The sequence below is a fragment of the Psittacula echo genome, assembly GCF_963264785.1.
Source record: "Psittacula echo genome assembly, chromosome: 2".
Lineage (NCBI taxonomy): Eukaryota > Metazoa > Chordata > Aves > Psittaciformes > Psittacidae > Psittacula > Psittacula echo.
The window spans coordinates 17,118,066-17,145,233 of NC_137737.1; the positions used below are offsets into that span (position 1 = coordinate 17,118,066).

The window sequence follows — 27,168 nt, forward strand, 5'->3', positions numbered from 1 at the left end:
TTTTTTTTCTTAACCATCAACAAACATCTAACAGTTGATTCACCCACAAAGGGTGTTGATTGTGGTCCTGCGATGCAGCTTTCCATCTAGCGAGAAACCAGTAAGGAGGTACTTGTGGTCAAACTTTCAATTAAAAATAGTGGTAGCGGACAATAGCAGCACCTACCATTTGCAACGTGCAGCAAGAGCCAGGTAAAATAATATTACAAACTCTGCACGAGTTAGTTGGTTTTTTTTTCAGGGGCAAATCAGGAAGCACAACTTCTTGCTTTGCACAAACCAGGTCACAAAAACTTTACAATAGAAAGTTTATTTTTTTGTTGATTTCCAGTCAGGTTTTTTTTTAAAAACAAATAATAATAATAATAATAAAAAAAAGCTGATCACAGTTTGCTCAAACAGCCAGACTTTGACTATATTTGTAACTTTGTTCACAAAAAACATACATCACAGAAGCTGCACTTAATAAGAGCCACTTCTAAGAGTTCGTGCAAAGAGTCATATACAAAGGCACAGCAAGGACATACTGCTTGGAATCACAGTTTTCGTCACAGATTCACTATTCACTACACGTAGGACAAGTTCAGTTGATTTCATCATTTCACCTCTACAACAGCATTAATTACACAGGAATTATATAGGTAGTTTGAATAAAAATATTTTTAACAGCTTGGAGCTATACAGACATTAACACTTGACCACACATGCACAGTTAAGCAGGTTGAGTGCAACACATAACATTTGTACTAAACCGGGGGAGGGTTTCTTTCTCTCTCTCCTTTTTTTTTCTTTTTTTTTCTTCCTTTTTTTTGTCTTTTTTTGTTTAGTTTAGTTTTGCTTTAACAGTTACTTCAAGTAACACAGCTCGCTTCTTATAAATAAGTTAAAACATCTATTATTTTTTCAAGACAAAGCCATTCAAGACAAAGAAATGTACGATAAAAGCAGATCTACTTATACACGCGAGAGAATGGTAATAAACAGGCTCATGATTAAAAGATGAATAAGGGCGACAAGAACAGGGTTTCTTCACAGAAGTAACACAAGGAAGTTTTAGAAAGTCAACTTAGTACTGACATGAGACGCAGGGTCAGCTAATACTGCTCAGTACTTTTAATTGATCAAACGCTCAGGGACGGAATGCCCCTCCTGCAGCTGCCATGCTCATACTTTTCAGCTTATTATCCTTTTTCCATTTCATTCTCCTGTTTTGGAACCAGATCTTTATTTGTCTCTCTGAGAGGCAAAGAGCATGTGCTATTTCAATCCTTCTTCTGCGGGTCAGGTATCTATTGAAGTGAAACTCCTTTTCCAGCTCCAACGTTTGATAGCGGGTGTAAGCAGTCCGAGCCCTTTTCCCTTCTGGTCCCCCTATGTTGTCTGGAAGAGAAAAGTACATAATTTAGATTCTCAGCAGCCACTCGGATCTTTCGTGACTTACTGCAGCTACCAGCATCCAGGACCGTTATTCTCAGTCCTGCTTGGTTTTGTTTCTGGTTTGGATAAATGCTCAACAAGTTTCCTCCTCCAGCCCCTTTTAGGAAAGGCTTGGGGGAGGGGGATTTGGTGGTTTCGGTAAGTTTTCGCTTGGATTTGGCTTTCGATTTTTATTTTTTAATTGAATTTTTGAGGTAATTTTTGGAAGGATAACACCCTACCCCTCCCGCCTTCCGCAGATAAGCTATTTTGGAGGATGCTTCTGCTGCTAGCTGTGTGTTCAGGGCTGGGAGAGCAAAGCTGAAGCGTGCAGCCCTTTCCCACGGCTGAGCTGGGGAAGGCTCTGGGAGGCTCCTAGCCCCCGGCTGCTTCCCCAGCACCCAGGGCAGGGCAAGTACCCCGGGCGGAAAGTTGCTCCGCTTCCCCACTCCCTCGAGCCCTCTCCCCGGAGTTTGGGGCTACTCGCCCCTCCTCCCCCTCCCTACGACTTCCCAGCAGTGAAAACTGCCCTCCTCGCCCTCTCCTATTCTCTTTTTAATATGGCTCGGCAAAATAAATGGGGTCAGCCGCGCCGTTCCCACTGGAGGAGCCCCCTTCCAGAGGAGAGCCGGGAGCAGCCTCTGCTCCCGAGCCCCTTCGGGAAGGTGCTTGCTGCTCTCCCGCTGCCCGCCGGGGCCGGCGCTGGGAGCCAGCCGGGCTCGGTTACTGGGGCCGAGCGGGTTCTTTATATTTCTTTTCGTGTTTTTGAGGGGGGGACACGGCTCCCCCGGAGAAAGGAGCCTGCTTCCCTGAGAGCAGAGCTGTGCTGTGCGCGGAGGCTGCCCGCTCTCACGCTCTCCTCTCCCCTCTCCCCGACCTTGCTCGGCACAGCCACCCGGTTTACATTAAATACTCCCTTTTCTCCTGATAAATAAAGAAAGAACAGGGTATTTGCTTTACCATGACTTATGTGCAGTTTTCGCATCCAGGGGTAGATCTGGGGCTGTGAAGGCTGGGCTGTGCTTTGGTCGGTCGGGGCACTTGCCTGCTCGCTGCTTGCTGGAGTGTCTTCCTCAGTCCCGGACGAGGTGCCAACCCCGTCCCTGCTGATGTGCGTGTTGCTGCTGGAATTGGACGAAGTGCTGGTGGAGTTGGCGAGGGAGTTTTTCACCCCGTGGTGACTCTCGCTGGTGACAGGCGAACCGGCCACGGCGGTACAGGGCAGAGGGTCGGGGGGAGGCGAGTGGGAAGCCGTCGCGGGCTGGTTGTACCTGGGCTCTGTCGAGGCAGAGGTGGTGTTGGCCGGGTAACTGCGGGGTCTCTCACTGGCACCAAAGTGGGTGGAAGCAGAGCGCCCGACGCTGAGGTCCATGCCATTGTAGCCGTATCCGTACCTGCCGGAGTGCATGCTGCCGGAGTCCCTGTATTGCTCGCTCACCGAGCTGTGATCTCCATAATTATGTAACGGGTAGTCCGGGCCATTTGGATAGCGACCGCAAAATGAGTTTACAAAATAAGAGCTCATTTGTTTTTTGATATGTGTGCTTGATTTGTGGCTCTTGGTCGTTTTGTGCGTCTATAGCACCCTTGCACAATTTATGATGAATTATGGAAATGACTGGGACATGTACTTGGTTCCCTCCTACGTAGGCACCCAAATATGGGGTACGGCTCCACATCACGTGCTTTTGTTGTCCAGTCGTAAATCCTGCCTGATGACCTCTAGAGGTAAACTCGTGCACTGGTGGGGGAGCTGGGAGGGCGCGGGCAGTCTCGTGCGCGCCTCCGCTGCGCGCCGCCGCCGCCACCGCCCGCCCGTCCGCCGGCCTCCAGCGCCACCCGCTGGCGGCGAGGGGGATGGCGGCGGCTCCGCAGGGTCGGCCCGGGGTGATGGCCCCCGACGGCGGCGCGGAGCGGGGCATGCTGCAGCCGGCAGCGGCGGAGGGGCAGCTGAGCCGGCAGGGCCGGCTCCCCCGCCGCGGCCAGCGGAGAGCTCGGCGTGCAGGGAGAGCTCCGCTTTGTGCGTGCCTTCGCCGCCTTGCGAGGCTTATTTACACCAGTTTACAAATTCTGCGTGATCCATCCTCGGGTGTTGGCCACGCTTATGTCCCTTCTCTCTCTACATATATATCTTAGTTTAATTTTCTCCCCCCTTTTTCCCGTGCCGGCAGATTCGAGAGGCACCCGCGTTCTGCCGATGCGAAATGGCAGGTACCTATGAAAGACAAATATCGTGCAGCGTTTTTCCTACTAGGGGTCAAATTCCAGGCAGCTTTACGGCCGCCGCTGTTTTTCCACCTCTCGGGAAAAAAACAACACCCAACAAAACCAACCAAACCTCTAAATGAGACGGTAGCCATTTTGCATTAGTGTTTTCCAGATTTGGATTTTAAAATGTTTAGTGCTGTAGCCTAAATCGCGCTGCCTTCCAAACAAAAGAGCCTCGGTGCATGTACAAGTGTATTTGTACACAGCTTCACACGCACACTCACGCACACACAACATACTTTAGATATAACATATATATTAATCAATATTTTCGCTGCGCTCATTTTACTTGTACAGAACTCGAAGTGAAAGCCTTTTATGGCAGCTACTTTACTCTACAGTATCTATTTATTTTTTGTTTCCAGTGCTAAGAAATGTGAATGCGAATTAGGATACCACACAAGCGGGGAAGAAGATCACCGCCTTAATGATAGACACTTTTCTTTTAATTAAAAATAAAGAAAATAAAATAAAAAAATATCGACCCAAGCCCCCGAAGCCACAAGAAATGTAGTCCATTATTCAAAGCCCCTTCAGTGTATAACTAAGCTCACCGAAACCTCAGTGTAGCTCAACGGGAACCACAGAAATTTGCCCGCCTCGAAACCTCTTCCCTCGCTTCCCCTGAAGTTTAACGCCGAGTTTTTACTTTAACACCAGTAGTGCATATTAGGCAGTTTAGCGGCATTTAAAATAAATCTCTCTGCAATTCATCTTCGCTTTAACTGCAAGATTATACCCAGGGGTTTATAGAACATTTTTTAAAAGGATTTTTCCTTTCCTTTTTGCTTTTTAAATATCTTGCACATGCGTAAAACTTTTTTTCCTCCCCTGCAGACCATAAGCTCCCAAACACAGCATAATGAGATGGCCCGACGTAGCGGGACTTAGCAAAAACAGAAACCCAACATTTTCTAAAATCTCTCGTATTTCTACAATATGAATATAGTTAATTTAAAAAAAAAATATCCCTCATTGATCTCTTCTCATACAGGTACACCAGGGACACTCACCCACACGCAGATGCTCACCTCAAACATTTAAAAATCTGGGCCATTTCTATAAGACTTTAAGCAATGCCATCTACGCTTTGGGAAGGTGGTTATATACATACATGCCTGTAGCTCGAAAGCTAGGACTTCCACATATATTAAAGAAAGTCACAGATGATTGTAAATGTACATCTTTTAACCAAGCCTTTGAGGAATTAATAGACTGTGACAAACCTATAGGATTTTACTAGCAGAAGGAACACAAGGTATATAATAGGAATAGTAAGCACTACGGAAAGGCCTGGTAGCGTTTATTAAACGTGGTTCTACTCCCCTGACTTTTCCTCTGTTTCTTCGCTGCTGGGCTGTGTGGAATTTATGAATTTGTTTTCCTTTTTCCATTTCATCCGCCTGTTTTGAAACCATATTTTAATCTGGCGTTCAGTAAGGCAGAGAGCGTTTGCAATCTCAATACGTCGTCTTCGGGTTAAGTATCTGTTAAAATGAAATTCCTTCTCTAACTCTAGCGTTTGGTATCTGGTGTAAGTTTGCCTCCCTCGTCTCCCATGAGTTCCATATACTGTACCTGTAGAAGTAAAGACAAAACGATCGCATTGGACAGGGCCCAGTGATTTCAGACCAAAAAGAGCGATTAGTATATTCTGCCTCCTTTTGCAGGCACAATCACAGAGGGGTAGGGGTGGGGGTGGGAGGTGAGAATTGCTGTGGTTTCCTGGAGGCTTTTCTCCCTTTCTTTCTCTTTTTGTCCCTCTTTTCATTTTCTCCTGCCTGACCAGCTGTAAATGCGGATGTGCAGCGTGTTTAGAGTGGTGGGATAACTGAGGTACAAAGAGGCTTTAAGGTGGACCTAGGGAAAGTGCAGTAGGTAGCACCCGTATGAATTGCTGAGCACTGTGTATCCTCTGCGTGTTGCGAGCCTATGCACACACACACACATCTACAAACACACGTGTGCGATCCGGGGAGCTGCACGCATGTGTGTGTGCGTGAGCGTATGCACGCATATGCGGGTGTGTTTACACAAACACGCTCTATTGCCATGGCTGTGACTACAGAGAGGATGTGATTTAAATATAATTATAGACATCAGCTAAAGATCATAGAAGAGCCTCTGCCATTTGCTCCGGAATTTATTGCCCTTGAATGCGAAACAGCATCAGAATGGTCTTGCAAAAAAAGTGTAACTCTCCAAAAAAGAAATGCAACCCACAGTCCAGCAAACATAAACTCTGGAGGACGGAAGCCATTAACAGACACTGAAAGTAAAAGTCTTACTATGGGATTCTTAAAAATAAGTGCCACCTCAATGCATAACCCCCTCCTCCCCTTCCCCCAAGCACCACTCCTGGTCAGAATAGTTCAGTTACGTGAAGTTCACTCCTAAGTCAGAGAAAATCAGAAATGCAATGCCATGGAAGTGAGCCCACGGCCCCAGAAACGTGCTCTCAATCTCCAATACTTACAGGCTAATGAGCTGGGGGAGGGGGACGAGGAGGAATGTGCCACAAATGCATTGGATCCTCAGAACAGAGGGCATATTCCCTGCATCGTTCTCTGACACAGTGAAGAAGCGGAGCAGGGGCTGTGAGGTGGCTTTAGGAAACTGGTAAAACTGCTTTGCTCCTGGTTTTTCTATTTTTTTATTTCTTTATTTATTTTTTATTTTTTTTTATTATTTTTGCCTACTTCCCAAGGATTCCCCTGTAACTTCCACCAGTGAACCCACAAGCTGGGTTCTCGGCCACCCACCCCAGGGTGCCAGCGTGCCGGGTCTAAAATAACCTGCGAAGGTTTCCTGTTGCACAGTGCCTTGCAGGACCCGTTTCTCTCCAGCAACCTGTACTTTGTCTAAGAACCAAACCAAACAATCTTGGGGAAAGAAACTTTTCCTTCCTCCCCCCCCCCCCCCATTGCATCTGAGTGCCTTACCAGCGCAGGAGTTCATCCGCTGCATCCAGGGGTAAACAGGGCTCGTGTACTTCCGGTCGGTGCCTTCGTCATTTACAATTTTGGCTTGGACGCTGCTGGATTTGTACTGTTGATCGGGAGGAAAGTGCAGATAGTTCCCGGGCCCCCTCTGTTTGTCACTGCTGGAGGGAGAAGCGCTACTAATCTCCTTGTCCGAATAAAAACAAGAGGCTCCGTACTCATAGGAAGCCCGATTGCAAGCAATGACGGTGTTGGACTGTTGGTAGAAACAAGGTGAGGTGTAAGTCTTGTCCTGCAGGCTGCTTGCCCCATATGAAGCCGGAAAATGCCTGAGAGCATCATAGCCAGCCGGGTAAAGGGGGATCTGTCCGAGGAAGGAGTCCTGGCCCCCGGGCAGGCTCCCCGGGAAAGTGGGATTCACGAAATAGGAACTCATTTGCTCTTCCCCCTCGCCCGGACCGTGATTTGTTGTGTATTAGTACATCTGGCGATAACTATTAGGAGTCATCGAAGTGGTTTGTTTCTGGATGGCCGAGCGCCAAAAGCGACAGCAGAAAATAGGAGCAGCTGACGGCGGGGCGGCCAATGAGAGCGCACGCGGCGCCCGCTCCCCCGGGGCCGCCGCCACCGCGCCGCCAACTTACCGGCAGCCCCGGCCCCACCGCGCCGCCCCGCGCAGAGCCGCGGGGACAGCCGCGCCCCCGGGCGGCACCGCCCCACCGGCGTGAGGGAGCCCCATCGTAATAATAATAATAATAACAATGACAGTAATAATAGTAATATTTCCAGGCAATGTGACAGCGGCGGACGGGGGCGACCCTCCCCCACGGGGGGGCAGAAGGTGTGTGGAGGGGGGCTACTCGCCCGCCAACTTTTAAGGGAGGGAGCCGCGTAGTCCTGTGGGGATGGCGGATGAACAGCTCCGGCCCTCCGATGGAGGAAGGGGGACGCGAAGGAGGGAGGCGAAGGAAGGAGGCAGCGGTGGATGCTGCGGAGGGAAAGTTTTGAGCGGAGGGAGCATGTGAAAGGGGGAGAGCAGCGCCGCGCAACGCAGCGCGGGATGGGGTGGAGAAAAAGGCCGGCATCTCTCCATTTTCCCACCGCTATTCCACAACCGCATCCCAGAGGTTTTAGCCGATTTTTAAATTTATTTCATTGTACTTATTCCGCTGAGGCTTCCCTTCGGAGCCTACCTCAGTGCCGAACCTAGCTTTTGTGAGAGAAACTAACGTGTCCTGCGTGGAAGAGGTCTCATATCTTAATTAGCACCCTCATAATTAACGCGGAGGTTTCGGCTGTGGTAGGAAACTGTGGGGTTCTGGAGAATGAGATTTTTGGTTTGCACCAGGTGCCCTGGAAGGCCCCGGCAAGGGCTGGGCAGGCTCCCGGCGCCCCCTGAGCAGCCCAGCCAAAGTTCCACGTGTCTCCGCTCCCCGAGTTTCCCCCCGCCAGAGTCGAGCCGAGGGAATCAAATATTCAAATTCGAAAATGAACCAGTAGGATTATTCCTAATTAATACAGCCCCTCTAATGAGTCAGCAAAAGCCAATCGGTTTCGTTGTTGCTCCGAATAATTTGATTAAACGCGGATGTGTGTCTTTAAGAAGAGGAAAACCACCAAAACAAACATCTACATGAAACAAACATTTCCACCTCCAATTTTCAATGGCAGTTACCCCACAGTGGAAATAAAATTCTTGGCCCAGGGCAGGGACAGTAACAGTGCTAATTAAATTCGCTGAGGCGCTTTGAATTCAGCCATAACCCTGCAGTTCCTGCAGATAAAATGAGGTTGCTCATTCCAAGCTGTGTTTACTCATAATCTGTGCCCATTGCAACAGATTGAATAGCCTTATTTTAAAGGCACTCTGACGGAAAGTGACATTCGTAGGAGCCCCGTTTCCTAAAGTAACTTTCAAAAGAGAGTTTTGTTGTTGTTGTGAGGTTATTTGCCTCATTTCCGGGGGCAGATTACGATACCTATAAAACAGTAGTGAGTTAAAACATTGCTCCACAATAGTTTGTATTGTTCACAGTCCCAGCTGGACTTTCACATTCAGATGTTGATTGCCTCAATTTTTTTCCCCTTTTTTTCCAACTTCCTTAACCTCTTCATCCCGGCTAGTCCATAAACACACCTGGTAGAATTACAGCTCACTAGCTGCTTGCTTTGGGAGGTCATTTCGGAAACGCGTATTTCCTGAAAGTCAGCCTTCTCCAGAAAAAGTTCTTTTTTTTACTCAGCGCGGATAGTTACAAAAAGGAAACAACATCATCAGACAAGCACACAGCATGCTAAATACAAAGGGGATTTTAAAAGAGCAGATTTTCACCAACGCAGGTCAGAACGAAAACGCACCATGAAATAATGGGGGCAAGCGAAACCCACTGCCTCACTTTTTAAAAGTTGTGACCAGATGGAGTCTTTTAATCCATCACACAGAGACCAAAATTAAAAAATCGAGCCAGGCTTACTTATATTTGCATGCTATAGAATCGGTTACAGACCGGTTTCTTTTTTCCCTCTCTTTTTGTTTCTCTCGTCTTTTTCAAGTTATTGTTCGTGCTCAAACCAAACAGTCACAAGCCCGACCGCAGGCAGCGAAAACATTTCTTCTTTGATCCCATAATATGGAAAGGACTGAAATGTGCACGTTTGCCTTGCTGGGTCGTGTTCGAGTAGTTACTGTGACAGCTAAACAATCTGCATTGCAATCTCCGCTTCAGTCACATTCAAGCGTCCTCTCTGCTCCTCCCCCTACCCCCAGAAAACCTCTAAATACAATAATCTGTGACCCCCCAGATCTGCCGGGGGAAATGCCCTGCCCGGACACATTTCACAGCAGTTTCCCTTCACCGTTTCCCCACTCTGGAAAGCAGAAAGTCAGCCGCTGCATTTTTGCCACCGCAACAAAGTCACACTTGGCGATATCCGCCGATTTTATCCGCCTTTTATTTGTTTGCAGAATGCCCCGCTCCCCCAGCACCTCCTCCTCCGATCACCTCACAATTCTCCTCCCGCCGAAACCGGGCCCTCTGCCCCAGCCACCCTCGGATACAGGTGCGGGGCCAGTTACCCTCTTAAGCTTCAAAGCCTCCTTCTCCTTGTATATAAACCCACTTACAAATCCTTCTCATGCTTGGCAGCGTCACCACAACCAACCTTTACCTAATACCTCCTAATCCAAACAGTTTGGGCAAGCCGAACCGTTGTTTAGACTGGCGGGGTACCGGGAGCCTGGCCGGTAGGGAAGGCGGGCGGCTCCTCCCCAGCTTCCCCCGGTGATATTTTACAGTTGACACACACCGCGGTAGAAGAGAAGTGGAAGGGAAAGGAAAGGAAGGGAAGGGGAGGGGAGGGGGCAGAGCCGGTCCTGCCAGAATATCTTGCCCGGGGGTTAGTTGTGATGCTGGCGTAAAAGACGGTTGGCCGGAATGATTTAATTATTTTGATTAGTGTTATTTTTTTTTGTTTGTTTGGTTTTTTGGGGGTGTTCTCTTTGGGTTTCCCCCGAGCAGCTCTGCTCTTCGCAGGGCCCGCGGGGGCCGCTCGGCTCTGCTCCCTCCTCCGCCGTTCCGCCACGCCGTGGCAGCACTGAGCACCCGCTGCCTCGCAATAAATAATCCGGCGCTCACTGCAGCTCCAGTCCGGCGGATACCGCAATGCAATGCAAATGTAATGCTTTCAGCCCGGCAGCACAACCACAGCCGAGGCTAACACTTAAAGCCCTCTGAGCCTCTCGTTCGCCGTGGGGAGGCGGGAGCGGCGGAGAGGAATGACTGGGAGGGTGTCCGGGGCGCCGTTCCCGGGGCCCTCTCACCCTCGCCGGCATACACGGTGGGGCACCGACCCACTAGCCGCCGCTTCCCCCGCCCCAGCGCCGCACGGTAGCAGTCACAACAAGGAGAAAAAGGGGGGGTGGGGGGAAAGGGCAAAAGCTCCGTCTCCGGCCGCTCGGATCGCTTTATCCTTTCTGCGCAGCCGAGGCGAGCAAGCAACCCAAGGCGGAAAGTGCCAGGAACGCCGTTCCCACGAACCCACGGAGGGGCACGGGGGTTTTGCAGGCAGCGCTGGATCTGATAAAGAAAATCAAAGACACATTCCGCGCTGTTTCCCCCATCTAGAAATAACCTTTCGCGTGGACATGCCGGGGAAGCCAGGAGACATTATACTGACTTACGGGTTTTTTTTCTGAAATACTAAAACATAAATTACATCTAAATTTCAGCCGTCGCAAATGAACTTTAAGTTAATGCTGCGAAATAATGAAAACATAAATTAATGTTGGGGGGGGTAATTTTTTTTTTTCCCTCACGCTGGGGAAAAAAAAAATCCCCTCGGATTGATGCTGTAAAGCTAAATTATTAGAAAATAACCCGTATGCCACAGAGCTCCCTGGCAAATGGAACCAGAAATAAACTTCGTTTAAAAAAAAAAAAAAAAAAAATCCACGGCTTCCTCGCTAAATAATAGAAAGTAGACATTTTATTTTGGCATAATTTTGCATGCATTGGTTAAGTCAAATCAACCGAGTTGCAGCCACGTCTATTTTTGGCCGCTAACATTTCCACTTGCTTTAATTGCACATGTCTAATATTTAAACGTATTAAACTATGTTTCCCTGCTTACGGTAGTGTCATATACATTTCTCACCTTTTAGGTTCTGGCTCACAGGAGCCCCTGCGACTTTGACAGCTGTCGCTTTGGCTGCACAGGAGACGAATCGCCCTCCTTTTGGTGCCAGAAGAAGCAGGAAATTAGCCAGGTTGCAAGTTGAAAATCTGCCACGCCAGTGCTTTGAATCCAATATGCCACACCTTCCAGCGGGGGAACTGGAAATTGCCATCCCGGATCTGTGTTCTAGGCGGCTGCTTATGCCGAACCTCCGCACACTTTGTTCACTATTGCCTTACAAAGAACAAATGAAATGGGGATTGAAAGCCAGAGAGATCCGAAGCAGGACAGAGCTCAGCAAAAGAATGCGGCTCTATTCTCGCAAGGGAAATTATAAAAAAGTTCATGTTCACGGTTACCATCCACATGACCGACAACGACCAATGGAAAAACCGAACAACTCATAAAGTTGTATTGCAAAGTTGTAAATTTTCATAAACAACAACGGATTTATGGCCTTTTCCTCATCACTAAGAAGAGGCAGGTCTTAGAGAGGCGCCATCTTACCACAGAGGCAGCCCTAGAGTTTTTTAAAAGACCTGGAGTTTGTACTAATTTTATTAAATTTGCAATTAGTAGGTTGAGCAGGAACAGAGTGTGGTAGAAAAGGGAAACTTCTGCGCAAATGATGCTCTGGTTCTACCTGTATTTACCCGGGCGAATAAAGGGACTTTTCGGATAAGCTTTTTAATTTATTTATTTTATTATTATTATTATAAAGATTGAAAATTTCAGATCTCCTTGACATTACGTGTTACCTGGCAAACATTAAACATTTTCTAAAGCGGGGGGATTTCCCCTCCTTTTTAATGCCCCCCTGCTGCCCTCGAAAGCCGCCTGCATACCCCGCACATCCCACAAACGTACCCGACCAGATCATTTACACTTGGAAGTTTCTCACCGCACTTTCTGCTTATTACTAAATATTATTTCACTGCGTGCGATTTCGGCTCGCTCGCTGGGCGCCTGGACTAGCGTTAGGACTGCGAGAGGACGGGAAAACGGTGGAAGGAAACCCTCCCATAAAGCAGGCTTTTCGCTTTATTAATCAACAGCACTAGGGGAAAAAAATAACGAAGATGAGATAGAGAAATTGACTGATTCCTATCAATCCATCACCTTGGATTTTTTTCCATTCTGATTACGGAAAATAATATTTATATGATCTAATTTCTGTATTTGTCAATGTAAATTATTTTTTGACGCTTCCTTCGAACTGTGTCACTAATAAAGAAACACAATTCATTGTCAACAAGCATATTTATTTTCTGTATAACATAAAACACATTTATCGTGGGAGATACTTGAACACGGTATCACTTCCAAAGAGAGTTCACGGACATTTTTTTTTCCCCACTTCCAATAATTACACGGCATATCCAAATGTTCACAATGAACACAACAAAACACATTGTAACATACAATTTTTGAATGAACTTTAGCTAAACCTTTACGACGGATTTATACAGAGTTCTTAACAATACACCATGCTACAAAGTTTCCAAATTAATTACATACTTCCCAATTTATGATATGATCTTACAAATGAGCTCCAAGACAAATATAAATTACAAAGAAAAAAAATCAAAACAAAACAAAACCCAACCAGTATTTGCTATTGTAGGAAAATTCACGGTATTACATAATAACACTTTCAGATAATCAAGACAAACAGGGTTTTTGGGTTTTGTTGGTTTGTTGTTTTTTTTTTTTTTTTTTTTAAGGTAGTTACATGGTCATTTAAATTCAGTTTTCAAATAACACTTTCCACTATATTAAGTAAGATCAACCTAGAATTAGAAAACGGCCTTTAGCAAAGGCAGCCGAAGGTAGAAGCCAATGGGAGATGTGAAACCGCTTTGTACAATATTGGCGTGTGTTTGCTTCCTCACTCGGAATAGTAAAGAATCAAGAACAAAGATATATTGCAGCATATGGTTTTCATTTCTAATTGCTTTGGAATAAATATATTATTTTAAATTTAAATATATTCAGCCTTTTCGGTACCAAATTCTATACCAAAGCTATGGATGAGTGCTTTTCAAACGACTACACTTACATTTCTAAAAGCATTTTGCGATTCACATTAGTAATCTTGTAACATCCTTTTGACTACTAAAATACAGTATACTTTCAAAGATAGGTAGGCGGAGCAAGATATATAGGTAGTCTGGAAAATAGGTAGTACAAATCATTGCTGTAGATCGTAGTGGTTTGTGGAACGTCTCCCCCCCCCCCCCCCCCTTTACTTGGTGTTTAAACTTTTGTTAGAGTAGCTGTTAGTTATGATATTTTTCTAACAATAATTAACAAAAAAAAAAAGAAACAGAGAAGTGCAGAGCTTCAAAAATTAGGTAGTTTTTCTTAATGTGAGCCTAATGCACTTTTCCCCTTACACATGATTGGAACTATTGAGTCAGGTAGTTACTTCGAAGGTCATGGTTTACTATTTGTGCAAGCAGCGCTTCTCCCAGTGAAATGTTCCGTGGAGAAACCCACCCACCCGTTTTTGGGTAAATGAAAGAAATAAATGATTGTAGGGTGCTCTTAGGAGATATTACCAAAAGGTTCGGCACAGGGTAGGTCTGGGGAGCACGGGACAGTGGACAGAAGGCTGGGAAACCACCCCAAAAAACGTTTTAATGTCTGCAAACGCTCGCTTGCAAGATGATTATTGGAGGGAAATTACTCTTTTTTTTTAATAAAAACATTAAGTCTCTCTCCATTATTTTTTTTTTTTTACCCTTTAAAGGGAGCTTTCCCAACTGTCATGTGCATACATTAGACTAAGAGATCGCTTCCTCGAGTGGGACTCCTTAGTCCTCCTCTTCCTCGTCTTCTTCCACTTTCTCGACAGAGGCTGCTGCTGACGTGGGCTCTGTGGGAGCCGGGGTGCTGGAGCTCTCTTCCTTGTGCTCCTTCTTCCACTTCATCCTCCGGTTCTGGAACCAGATTTTGATCTGTCTCTCCGTCAGGCAGAGAGCATGGGCGATCTCTATCCTCCGCCGCCGAGTCAGATAACGATTGAAGTGGAATTCCTTCTCCAGCTCCAGGGTCTGGTAGCGGGTATAGGTCTGGCGCCCTCGCTTCCTATCTGGACCTGAAAACAGGCACAAATGGCCAAGAGTTAGACAAGAAGAGAGAATAAAGTTTTCTCTTTCCAAATTTTTTTCTTTTCCTTCTTAATATGCTTTTTATAAATAAGTAATAAAAAACAAAAAAGCTGCCGAGCAACAGTGAATGATCCCCTCCTCTCACTTCCACCCGCCCCCCCCCACTTTCCCATAACAAAGACATTTCAGCCACACGACCTGCCCTACTCGGGCAAGGCAAAAATTAAGTTCCTCGAGACCTAGAAAAAGTGGAGAGAAAGCATTCAGGAGAAGAAGTGGGGGAGGAAATTGCTTTTGGGATGAGGAACTTTCCCCCCAGGCGATGTATTTCCCTAAAACCTTTCAGACTTTCGCGTTTCGCAAGTGGAAATAGAGAGCTGAAAGCTTGGGCCGTATTTGTTTTATTTTAATATCGGGGGCTCCCTCCACACACACCCCCACCCTGCCTGGATCGTAAACAATACATCGCATTTAGCTCCAGATTTGAGAGCTCTCCTTTTTCACACACTCTCCCCCCCAGTACCCCTCACCCACCCCACCCCCCCCCCGCCCCGTTTTCCTGTTTAGTACATTTCTATAGATCCTTATCTCCGTGGAAAGGGCAGGGAGGGACAAGAGTGGCACGTCTCCGCAACATGGGCTGGCAAAGTCCTCAGCAGCCCGTCCCCCGCTCCTGAACGCCCCTCTCCCCTCCGCCTTTCCCAGCGAGCGGGATTTTTCTGCCCAACTTCGGCAGAGGGCAGGGGAGCCGCTTACCCGTGGGGGCTCTGGAAGCCCGCGGCCAGCTCTCCGCATTTCTACAGCAAATAGCACAAATCAACTCAATGCTAAAATTCCATAGCAAATGGAGTTAAATAAATTTACGAGGCTAGAACCCATTAATTGGGCAATAAAAAGTTTTATGATACTCATTTACATACAATGCCACGGGCTTTCTACGCAATGGCGCCTCGGCTATAATTAAAACCATAAAGGCTGTGCTGACAATAATTCTGGCGACACGCTTTGCCTGGCTGCCACAGCTTCGAGCCCTCTCCGCTTGCCCCTACCTGAAGACCTCATCCAGGGGTATATCCGGAAATTAGGCTCAGCCTGGTTGTGCAGGTTGCTTTCCTCCGCTTTCTCACAGCTGGGTTTGGTTAGCTCATTGCAGAGGACGGGAATGTTCTGATCAAAAGAGGAACAATGCAGGTTGTAGGCATCAGAGCCCAGGCTGTATCCGGAAGAGAACGGGCTTTGATATATGGTACTGTTCACATTGTACAAGCCGGGCATGGAGGAGGCGAAGGCACCCGCGCCTGGTCCATAGCCGCTTCTCTGGGAGTTGCTTGCAAAGGAGCAAGAAGTAGGCTCTGCATTTTGGAAAAGAGAAGCCCCCGCCGTATATTTGCTAAAAAGCGCATTCACATAATACGAAGAGCTCATAATTTTGACCTGTGATTTGTTGTCCGGCAGGCTTCAGTGTCGGTTTTACGAGGTAGCGTGATATATGATAACATTACACCCCCAGATTTACACCAAACCCCATTTTCTTTTGGACTGAGCTGCCTCGAGCACGTGACCGGTCATATGACGACGCCCGCCAATCCCCGCCCGCCTCACAGGTGGTGCCGGCTGCGGCCCGCCGGTGCCCGGACATGGACGGGTCGGGAACGCCGCCGCTGCCGTCGGGCCCGGGAGCGCCCTCCAGCCGCCGCCGCACCCTCGCCACCCCGAGAACGGTGTGCAGTGCTTCCCATTTCCCGAGGGGGGAACGCCCACATACTGTCCCTTAGACAAGCCAGGGGTGTTGTGGAAAATGAAATCAAACAAAATATAGTTATACGGAGGCTGCTCGTGACATTTGCATGAGGTTTTTTTTCCCCGTAAGGGGGAAAATAAGCAGGCGGTAAGCCGGGAGAGGGTTTTGGAGAGGTACCCCTCACTCACAGGGCCCCGTGGTACCGCCGCCGTCCTAAAGGGCTTCCCCGAGGCTGTAAAATCAAGGGGTCCCCCTGGAGTGAGCCTCCCGGTTTGCCCTCCCCTTAGGACAAAAAGGCAGGGTCACCCTCCCAGGAGAGGGAAAAAAATTAAAAAAAAATAGAGAAAAAAAACCTTTCGGAACTCCAGAAAATGAAAAATAAATAAAAATCCCCCATGCTGAAGAAATCGCCTACAAATGGCTTCAAATCTCAGCTATCTGTTTCATACCGCTTTTACCTTTACGGTCCTACATACCTTACGGTCCTAAGGGTGAGGCGGCAGCAGGACGCTCAGATGACGGGGAGCGTTGCTGCTTTTCTAAACAGTGGGCTCCTCAACAATGTGAATGGCTCTTCATTGAGGATGCTGCACCGTGCCCTTCCTTTAAACGGATCGTAAAATGAGTTTCCTTCCCTCAGACAGAGAGTCCTGGTAAAGACAGCTTTTACTGCCTGACTGTATTGCACATCATAAACTGGAAGGAGCACAATGGAATTGCCCGGAAATTCTCCTTTCAATTATAGTTTGGTGCCCCGTGTACAAAGACTTTCTCACCAGTTAAAATTGTTCTTGGCGATATTTAGCACGGACCCTAAACTTTATGTTTTTGTAAACGTGGGGCATCCTCCCCCCCTCACTGTACACACACCTCCAACACACACGCATACATACACACCCTTTGGGACTCTTTATACGTGGTTACTGCAGCCCCATGAATATAAGTTACTGACAGAAGCAAGTAAATCCTCTACAGCCAGATCCCTGAGATACTGGTGCTTCAGAGCACGCAAATGTGGCTACTCTATGTAGATACTAGCCAAGTGTTAAGCACATGAAAATGCGTTATTATTTGCAGGCATAAGGGAGAAGCTGGTGAATGAGCCCCATTCTGTTATTTCTTCCAATTCGCCAATACTAGACAATATCCCTGCGGTCGCAGTTGCGATGTGGGAACACGCCGGCAGAAGAGGCTGCTTTAAAGGAAAAAAGGCCCAAGAAATTAAACGAATGGATGCAAACAAGACGACGACCAAGAAGATCAAAGAGGCTGAAGTAGATGACATTAGACCAATAAATTACTCTTCTGGTGACAACATACCAAGATGCAAGAAGAAAGAAACAGCAAATATAACCAATGTCTAGACTTAAATATGGATAACATAGGACCGAATAGATCAGCTGGGTGGTTGTATTTCTAGCTCTCTGTTTCTGTATAAGTTACACGTTTATATATTTTCGTTTGTGTCTGTGTGTTTACTGCTGTCACCTTTTTCATACATATATGTGTGTATACGTGTATATATATATTGCTTTCAGCTTTTGTTGTGTTGTGATTTTTTTTCTGCTAGCCCTTAAGATTTCTGAAAAAGTCTTCTCTAAATAAACCTTAAAACGGCCCCTAGACATGGGTCCCCACCACCTTATTTACTGCTTCTGCCCCCTCGCGCGTTAGCCATAACGCTGTCTCTGAAACAGACGCTGAAATTTCCCTTTTTATCGCTCACAAAATCAGGGTGGATTCCTGAATCTAAAAACGCACTTTTAATTTTTCTTTTTTCCCCCAGATTTTTTTCCCCCCCTGTCGAGGAAAGGCGAAAGGGCGCAGATTTCAAGGTTTCCGTCACCGCAATATTTTCACACGCTTTAAAAATAATACTCTAGGCGTGATTCATTGTATTTATTTTTTTTATCCTGTGAGCTCTGGACTACCTCTTTTCTCGTCCTGAGCTTTTCCGGGAAGTAAAAGGTAGTGACAAAATGGTGTTCAGAAGTTATAAGCGACCTGGGAGCACTACATGATTATGGCTTGTGTATTAAACAGTATCTTGATGTGGTTCATACTAGAGAAGATTTTGTTGTTTTGGAATCTGTGCTCGCTGTAATTTAACCACGATAATAATGGAGCGCACTGTGCCAAGTTATTACTTAGTATGACGATGCATAAACACTTTTAAATTTCAATATAATTTTATTGCCCAAGGAAAAAAATTCATAATAAGTTTAGCAATGCCACTGTAGACAAACATTTGATCTGAAGGCTCTTGTTAGAAAGCAGGGAGTGGCTGTTACTCTCTATCCCTAGAAAGAATTTAATCTTTGAAACAGTGCTTCTAAAAAAAAATAGCTCAGTGCTCGCATTCCTTCCCGATTCTGAATTTCGATACAAAGGGATTGGCTTTGATTTAAGGGAATTCAAATAAGCCGCGGAAAAAAATAGTTCTGTTGCGGAATACTATGCAGCTACTTGTTTGCTTGTCTGCCTTAAACTTGAAAAATACTGCGTTCATACTTCAGACCCTGTTTTATGTTTCTTTTCCTTCTGCTTTTATTTTCCTTCCACTTACTTTCCACTCTTCTCTTTTGGCAACTGCAGTCTGAAAACACTCCACAATTCCCCACTAAGCCTCATTCTGAACACGCTAAAGCCAACAAAAGCAAAAAAGGAGGAAAAAATAGGAAAAAGACTGGAAGAAATCAAAATAGAAGGCGAGGAGAAGTTAGGAATGACTTTGAAAGACACGTCAAGTTTGCAGAGCATCAGTCTGTTCGCATCTGTATCATATAATTGCAGCGGGTCCCACTGAGCTGAAATTGCTTGGGACACAAGCAGAGCTTTTTATTTGGATCAAAGACAGCTGTTGAGGAATTTCAATCGCCGGTAAATAATTTTCGAACAGGGGGTTTGCGGTGCTGCCGTTTCCCGCTATGCGGGACAGAGACAGGCACTGGAAAACCCGCCACTTCATCCACCACTCCAACGGGAAAGCCCTCCGGGTGCTGTCCTCCGGGGCTGATCCGGGGGACCCTCTTCCATCCTGCCCGAACCCCTTAATTCCCCCTTGCTCCCAATATTTCCTTTTTGAGAAGCCCTTCAGAAGGTCAGGACAGCCTGCTTGCAGTCTCAGAGCTTCGACAGAGAACGGCGAAGGTCTGGGCCAAGAGAAAGAGAAGCTAGTGGTTCTGTGCCAGGGCTCCATCCATCTCTATTAGCTAATAGGAAATGATTCGGCGTTTTGAGAATAATAAATGCAGGATATGTTCTTGGTGCAGAGCAAGCTTTACTTTTGCCACGGGTGCACCCAGCGGGGCCAGGCAGTGAACGTCACCCTAACGGCGCCCTGTGCCAGAGGGGCATCCCTCGCTGTACTCCCAGGATAAGGAAAGGGAAGAGGGGGAATCTCAAACCTCTCGTCCTTTGTTAAAACCAAACCAGCGGTTCCCACCCCAGTTAGGCTCCCATAAAGTCGACATTTTAGAAGCATTCGGGCAGGCGGCCGAGAGCTTGATGGCGGGCGGGCGCAGGCTCTTTCGCAGTGTCACAGCGCCACCTGCCGCCGCCGCCACGCCACCGCCACCGCTGCCTCCCGCCGTCCCGCCGCGTCGTGGTCCGAGGAGCCAGCGCCTTTGCCCGCCAGCGCCCGAGAAGATAAATGTACACTTCCCAGCCTGGATTTAAGCAGGGGAAGGCCAATAAAAGGTTGTTATTTCCGCTCGCCCGCTTTATCTAAAACAGCCAGACAAAACAAATGAAAAGGCTTTTGTAGAAAATCTTAATTGTGGCTGGACAGTTGTAAACTCATTAAGAGCCGAATTCCAGACAGTTTGCAGACCCGTCATTTATTACACACTCTTAATGCTGATTCTTTGAAGTTGCCTCTGTCTGCAACAACAGAGGGCGTCCCAGCATCCCCAAATACTGGCTCAGGGATCAATTAGGGACTTTTTTGTGTGTGTGCACACCAGAACAAACTCCCTTTTGCTAATTAGAACTCATCAAAACTTACCCCTGGATTTCTCCTTTCTTTTCTTCTCTTTTTTTTTTTTTTTTTTTTTTAAGGTGAAGCCGAAAGCTTTTTTCCCCCTCCCGCAGTTCCGCACATCTGTAAACTTCTTGCCGGCTCCCTAAGTTTTGTCTTTAGCCCTGCAGCGTTTTACACCCCATAAACGGTAACAGCAGTCATTTTCTTTTATTGCACTGTATGGCTCTGAATTTTCCTAACAACAACTTCTGCCAACGCCATAAGTGTGTTCCATCTTATTTTTCTTTAAATATACATATGTGTGTGCAAGTGTACGCCCGTAAAACAAGAAGGCTTGTACTGTTATTCGACATATTTGCAAACAAGACTCGGTGTGCCGCAGAAGTGTGCTGCGGCTCATATTATGGAGGATATCTGGTCTGAGCAGTAAGATGTCGGCCCAAAACAAGGGTAAATTTCAGCAAGCTCACAGACTTTGCTATTTTCTTTTGTTGCTGAGCTTGGTTTGGCTTGGGGCGGCGGGGGAGGGGTGGGTGCAGCGAAGGGGTGGGGGTCGTGTGTGTCTTCCACTCCAAAGAAACCTTCTTGTGTTTTTAAAAACTAGATCCTATTTTGTCTCCTGTGCTCTAGCCTGCTGCCAGCCCACCTCTTTCCTTCGGCTGAATCAGCGAGTAAAATTTAGACCATAAATTCTGCTATAATTGTCTGTAAAATTTTATCTGTACCTATATCTATATATATACACATATATAATCCGAGGCGCTAGTAAAATGCAACGAGTTATTTTTATTTGTCAAGGGAAATTTAAAAGGGAAAAAAAAAATATCCCAAATGTGATGGCAGGAGAAGGAAAAAGGGAGTGATGTCTGAAATAACATATTTTGCATGGGCAAGTATCTCTAGAAGGGACAACCCTAAAATGAAGGCGTTCGGTAAGGCAAGCCTTCTCACAGCTCTTGGGAAGCACACTTAGTGCTAGGCATTTTCTGGTGGAGGCTAATTAACCATCTCAGCTTAAATGTCGTTGTCTGAGCTGATTTACATTATTGTCCCCATCGCAGAACGACGGACATTTTGGTTTGGTCCTAAATCCCCCGCCCCGACAGGCGAATTTATTAAATCCGCGTTAACTGGGGACTGTGCCTCCACTGCCAGGCGAAGGGGCTCCCTCCTCGGCCTGCTTCCCAAATTATATCCGGAAGGGAGGAAGCAAAGCCTCCTCTCAGCCAAGCAATGGCATTCGGGACCCGGATCTGAGCATTTCGGACTAAAATAAGAGAAAATATTATCACCTGGGGTCTGCATTTGTAGAACTGACACCGAAATAATATTGACTCGGCAGCTGCCCTAGCCCTGCCACACCTGCAGGCAAGATTCAGTGTGCTGTGGAAGAACCCCTTCTTAATAATCTTAAAGCATCACAAAGTAGAAAAGAATCAATATATTTTATTTGGCAAAAAGTTAAATATCATTTCAACACAACGATTTGGTCAGTAGGCCTTGAGGTAACTATTGCAAAATAGACAGTGTACGTTCTGCATCAACATAACTCCCCGGATTTCTTCCCCCCCCCCCCCCTTTTTTTTTTTTTTTTTAATCGATACAGATTTACAATAACCAAATGTAGGTTTTTATAGCGTATAATTTATTATCAATAAAATTAACCTTCATTACAATAACCATCAAATCATTCGATTGAAATTAAAACGTAAACCATAGGTAGTTACCCTTTTCACATATACGTATAGCTCCGAAATCTGATAACTGCTCACTGGTGCAAAAACAATATTTAAGCTAGACTGTTTATTTACTTTTTTTAATATATAGATTATATATACAACCGACAAAGACAGTACTATATATATCAATTGTGCATACTAAAATGACTTGCTTCAAACCTTAATTCCCAGACATCCCAGACGAGCCTTTTTTTTTTTTTTTTTCCTCTTTTTGCGTTGGGATATATATAATATATATATTTTACAATCAAAGGTTAACTGTCTAATTATACAGAAAAGACTTAATACACTACAGAGCTATACTCTATGCAATTTTTATAATAAACAACCTGAGTTCAAATTGAATTCTAGCTTACACCATTACATCCGGTACAGCACCCAAGCACATAAATTGAGTCACAAACATAATTACCACAATAAAACACAGTGTTCAAGTATTAGAGCAGAGATCTCTCTGCCGCGCAAAGAGCGAATAAAATTAACTACGTAAGACTAAACTATACAGTCCGTAAATAGTTGTGCATTATGAAAGGTAGTTTTTTTCTTTTTTCTTTTTTTTCTTTCCATAAGTGAAGAAACAGGTAGATTTATACAAGCCAGCTAAACAGCTTTTTCGTGCTAATGCCCCCTTTTTCTTTCCTGTTAGAAAATTAAAAGTCTTACTGTACCTCTCCTGGCAAACTGGTCTCTGTGACAATCAAGGTACAATCATAATCACAATTTGCCAAGGGAAAAGAAAATGAGGCCTGGACCCAGACGCATTGCATGGCAGGGCTCCAGGGGAGATTTTTTTGTTTTGTTTTTAACCTATTTTTTCTTGGGTGTTTTTTCTCTTTTTTTTTTTTTTTTTTTTTTTTTTAACTTTGTGCATTTTTTATTTAACCCCCATGTCACCGTCATTCGTCCTTTGCTCGATCTTTGTTGATTTTCTTCATTTTCATCCTCCTGTTCTGAAACCAGATTTTCACTTGTCTCTCAGTTAAATTGAGGAGCCTGGCCACCTCGTATCTGCGGTCCCTAGTGAGATACATATTGAACAGGAACTCCTTCTCCAGTTCTAGCGTCTGGTGCTTGGTGTAAGGGCAGCGTTTTTTCCTGGTGGACCTTGCGTGGAGCCAGTTTGCAGCTGGATTATCTACAATGAAAAAAACAGGAGAAGTTCAGGCTCGGGGAGGGTGGAAGCATAAGGAGAGGGGGCTGGGGAGGGAGATCCACGCAGGACAAGCGGCATATGTGTCCCGATATTGGGGTTTAGAGGTGCCTCTCGTCTCCCCAGGCACAGAGGATAGTGAGGCACAATGGACTCCAAAATACAGACACATGGAGAGGTCACACGCAACGACACGCAGCGGAGCCCCGCCGCCCCCACCTCCCCTCGCTTTTTTTATTGTTTATAGGATGTAATTTTCAAATACTTTCTCCTCCTCACTCTCTCTCTGCTGGCTCCCTCCCTCTTTCCTGCCCCCCCCCCCAACTGCCAGTCCGGGGAGTGACCAGTAAGACCAATATGTCATCGAAATTGTTTCACTTTTTAATTTCGGCCTTCTCCTGTGTCATCACTGGCAAGACCCAGGGAGCTGGCGAGCCAGTCTACAGCTGGCATAATTAAAACCTCGCCCGCTTAGGACCCTCATTCGCACGGCGCTAATCGCGATAGCAACCCCGAGGCGCTCTGCCACCAGTTCCGCAGCTCTGGGAGCATCCAGCCCGGCCGGGTTTTTCCACCGAAGAGACGAAAGGGGGGAGGGAAGGGACCAAGTCAACGGCGAGGTTTGTGCATTCAGCACCGCAAGAGCTTCCCAGGCCTGCGAGCCGTCTCAAAAAGACCAGATTCACATTCGATGCTTTACAGACGGCCTCTCCCCGGCTTCTGCCTGGGACAGGAGGATGCAAACGCGTCAGGCGAAGTTTGCTGGCTTGGCTGAGGAGGGAGGGGGGGCGGCTTTTGCCTCTCTGGATTTGGGTGTTGGTGGGGTTTTTTGTTTGTTGTTGTTGTTTAGGTTGCAGCTGCAGGGTGGGGTTTTGTTTTCCTTTCAGCCTGGAAAGCCCGAGCCATTCTAGATCCCGTTCAAGCCTCCGAAAGGCAGCGCTGGCTTCCGCAGATGGCAGACCTCGGCGAGCTGGAGCGGCGGCGGTGGCAGCCGGTGCTTGGCCGCGCAACTAACCCCAGCGCCTCGCCACCTCCCCGCCGCCGGCGCAGTGCCCTAAAGTCCATGACCCTCGCAGTCCCACTTACTTGGATCGATCTGCTGTTTCTCTCCGTTTGCCTCACTTTCGCCATTGCTTTCAGAGAATGCGCCTTCGTGGCTTTGCTTATCCCTATCAACTGGAGGAGAACCACAAGCATAATCAGAGAGAGACAAAGTATGAGTGTCAAACGTGGTACAGTCAGCCCTCCTGGCCGCCAGCGGTTCAGGTTTAATGCCGTAATGCCTGCCGGTAGGTAACCCGGGGAAAGACAAGGAGCCCGGCACAGACTCAAGCCACGAACGCATGTACCTGCCGTCGGGCGGTGCCACCGGCGCCTGGTGGTGCGCGTAGGGGTGGTAGACGGCGGGGACGCCGCTGGCGCCGGCTGGGTGCGCGGGGCTCCAGGGGGGACCGAAGACGGGCGCCTTGGGCTGGAAGCTGCAGGGGGCCAGCTCGGGGTGCTCGGCCAGCGCCGCCGGCCGCGGCGGCGGCGGCCCCAGTGGGGCGGGGGGGTAGCGGGGCGCCGACAGCTCGTCCCCCTCCGGAACCAGGAAGGAGTCCACGTAGTAATTGCTGAGGGTCCCGGGAGCCGACATGGCGGGCGCGGTCGGCGGACCCGCCGCGGTTCGGGGCTGCGGGTTTCACGTAACAACTTGGTGCTGGAGGAGAAGTAGACTCAGTAATAAGTTGAGGGCAGCCCGGGCGCCCATTGGCTGCCCCGGTCACGTGGGGGGGGGAGCAGAACAATAAAGTATAAATCAGTCCGCGGGCTATTAATGGGTCACTGTTTTCCAGCCATAATTTTTATAGCGAGGCCATATGTTTTTATGCAAAGGGATATTTGAGTTATACGGCGGGGTTTGTTTTAATTGCGGCCAACCGAGATGAAAAGATCAGATTCCGTATTACGCCCCCCCTTCTCTCTCTCTTTCCTCTTTTTCCTTTTTTTTTTTTTTTGTTTAAACGGACTATTTTATATCATAATTAATCATTCCATCAGTGGGTCGTGTTCCCCGAGGAAAAAAAAAATTAAATAAAACCCCACACCACCCTTATGATCTGAGACCTTCACATAAAATGATACGATAATAAAAGCAAAAAAAAAAAAAAAAACAGCAGTTGCGGTATACTGTATTTAAATATGTATTTATTATATTTCATAAGGAGTTTTTGTTTCAGGAACCACGGGGTTGTTATTAAGTCAGTAACTATGAGCGCACTCATTTGCATCGCTGTGTTTCACAGCAGTAAAAATTTACGAGTGCTTGGAAAGGTTAAATTATACTATTGTGTTTAGTTTGGGAACTCATTGTAAATAATACCGTTCCGTTCAGAGCAGAGCCGGCAGCGAAAAGTCAAATTCAACGTATCCCCTTCCAGCAACCCGGCCGCCGGGTCTGAGGAGCACCGCGGCAGGGGCTGGCACGGGTATTTGGGATGGCCCGCGCCAAACTGCACTTCACCACCCACCCCACCCGGCCGGGGAGATCGCGGCAGTGACCGGAACACCCTCCGAGTCCTCCCCGCCGTGCCTGCCCGCCCCTGCCCTTGGATGGGGCCGCTGCGAACGCGGACCCCCTCGCCAGGCCGGAGAGAGGAACCGGGGCTGGGCGGTCGGAGGTGAACGGAGACTGCTTCCCGGCCGGGAGGGAAGAAGTGCGGTCAGAGCCGGCCGGCGGTATTTATCACGACGATTAATTCTTTAACTATGCAGGGAAACAGCGGGGGGAAAAGGGTGAAAAAGCCCCGTTTCCCCGCTGCCGAAAGGCACCCTGCTTCTCCGGGCGGCTATCAAAGGGGCGCTCGCAGTCGGCCGTCCCGCAATCTAGTGAATCAAATTTATGTGCAAATATAGTTATTTATTTGCTGGCACCTCCTTTTGACTGAAGGACACACACTAGCGACATCGGAAACCGAGCGGAGGGTTACAGGAGGGGAGGGTGCGAGGGGGAAAAGTAAGAGGCGGCCAGATCCAAGTCCAGTGTTAGGAATTAAAGTCGTGGCTGAGCGCTCTGCAAACACGACTGCGACTCCCTGGGTTTTCTCCTCCGGCGGAGACTCATGCTGTTTGTCCCCGCGGTTGGCAAAGGAGCGCGGTCAGTAAAATGCAGGGGGCACAAAAAATCTCGGCGAGTGTCTCAATTTACTCGAAACAGCTTTTATTGAAAATAGACCCCAGCAAATGGTAGGGACCGCTGAGTAATAATTAAAATCACGTGTAAATATTGTGCATGTGAAAGTGTGGTTCTAATTAGTTTTACATCGCTATGTGGCTGCCTCTCTCCCTCTCTCGCTCCCTCTATTTCTCTCTTTTTCTTTTCATGTCTCCCCAACAGTTTAATCTGAAATCTTACAGAGATCCGATTTTAACAACGCTCTCTCCCCCCATTCATGATTACAAAGGCCCATAATGAAACTATTATCCCCCATTAGAGTTCGAAAATTACGGAACAGTTGCAAGATCTCCACAAACAAGGAGCCCGTTATTTTCTAACAATTTAAAAAATGCAAATAAAGCTCTCATCTGTTTGGTTGGGGGTTTTTTTTTGTGTGTGTTTTTTGTTTTTTGTTTTTGTTTTTTGTTTTTTTAGCCATTGTATAGGCACGCCGTAACAGTACAAAATAACTGTATTTCTTTCCTGGAAAGACGGAACTCGACGTCATTTGTATTTATTATTGAGAGTCAGCTGTGGTGAAATGTGATTGTAGAACTTCCTTTTTCCATTCAGAAAAAATAATCTTAGCTGCAGGAGTCCTGGATGTTTATATTCGAATTTGGGTTCTCGACTTGCAGCGGGTTTCGTTTTTTTGGTTGCCCACCAAAAATAATAGCAAATGAATAACAATAACAGTAACGCTTTAAAGAAAGTGCCTGCATTTTTATTTCCCTGTAAAATTCTGCCTTTGCTCACTGTCAGCAGCCAAGTGGCAGGAGCGGGTGTACAGAAAGCAAGGGATAAAATATAGCAAATAATTACAGGCGTTTTTCACGAGGTCACGTTGCTGTTAATAACGCTGGAGCATTCGTCTCTCTTTTCGTCATTTTAGACCCCATTTTTCCTCAAAGCCCATTTTGCAGGCGAGCCACCAAGGCTAGCCGGGG

The 27,168-nt window shown here is 47.0% G+C and overlaps 4 protein-coding genes across 4 annotated transcripts; all 4 read right to left on the reverse strand.

The window, feature by feature from the left end:
* Nucleotides 1-1,129: 1,129 nt before the first annotated feature.
* HOXA5 (homeobox A5) lies at nucleotides 1,130-2,941 on the reverse strand (the record flags this gene model as incomplete). The annotated part of the gene is made up of 2 exons (XM_080611804.1): nucleotides 1,130-1,380; nucleotides 2,377-2,941. The coding sequence occupies 2 exons, from the start codon at nucleotides 2,939-2,941 to the stop codon at nucleotides 1,130-1,132; spliced, it is 816 nt and encodes a 271-aa protein (XP_080467930.1).
* Nucleotides 2,942-5,002: 2,061 nt separating this feature from the next.
* Nucleotides 5,003-11,472, reverse strand: HOXA6 (homeobox A6; the record flags this gene model as incomplete). The annotated part of the gene is made up of 3 exons (XM_080611211.1): nucleotides 5,003-5,262; nucleotides 6,627-6,884; nucleotides 11,280-11,472. 3 exons carry the CDS (start codon nucleotides 11,470-11,472, stop codon nucleotides 5,003-5,005), a joined length of 711 nt encoding a protein of 236 aa, XP_080467337.1.
* A 2,112-nt stretch (nucleotides 11,473-13,584) lies between these two features.
* HOXA7 (homeobox A7) lies at nucleotides 13,585-15,838 on the reverse strand (the record flags this gene model as incomplete). The annotated part of the gene is made up of 2 exons (XM_080639684.1): nucleotides 13,585-14,400; nucleotides 15,463-15,838. The coding sequence occupies 2 exons, from the start codon at nucleotides 15,836-15,838 to the stop codon at nucleotides 14,117-14,119; spliced, it is 660 nt and encodes a 219-aa protein (XP_080495810.1). The 3' UTR covers nucleotides 13,585-14,116.
* A 5,499-nt stretch (nucleotides 15,839-21,337) lies between these two features.
* Nucleotides 21,338-25,641, reverse strand: HOXA9 (homeobox A9). Its single transcript, XM_080611206.1, has 2 exons — nucleotides 24,112-25,641; nucleotides 21,338-23,010 (listed from the first exon to the last, which is right to left on the reverse strand). The coding sequence occupies exons 1-2, from the start codon at nucleotides 24,659-24,661 to the stop codon at nucleotides 22,772-22,774; spliced, it is 789 nt and encodes a 262-aa protein (XP_080467332.1). The 5' UTR covers nucleotides 24,662-25,641; the 3' UTR covers nucleotides 21,338-22,771.
* Between the last annotated feature and the right edge of the window lie 1,527 nt (nucleotides 25,642-27,168).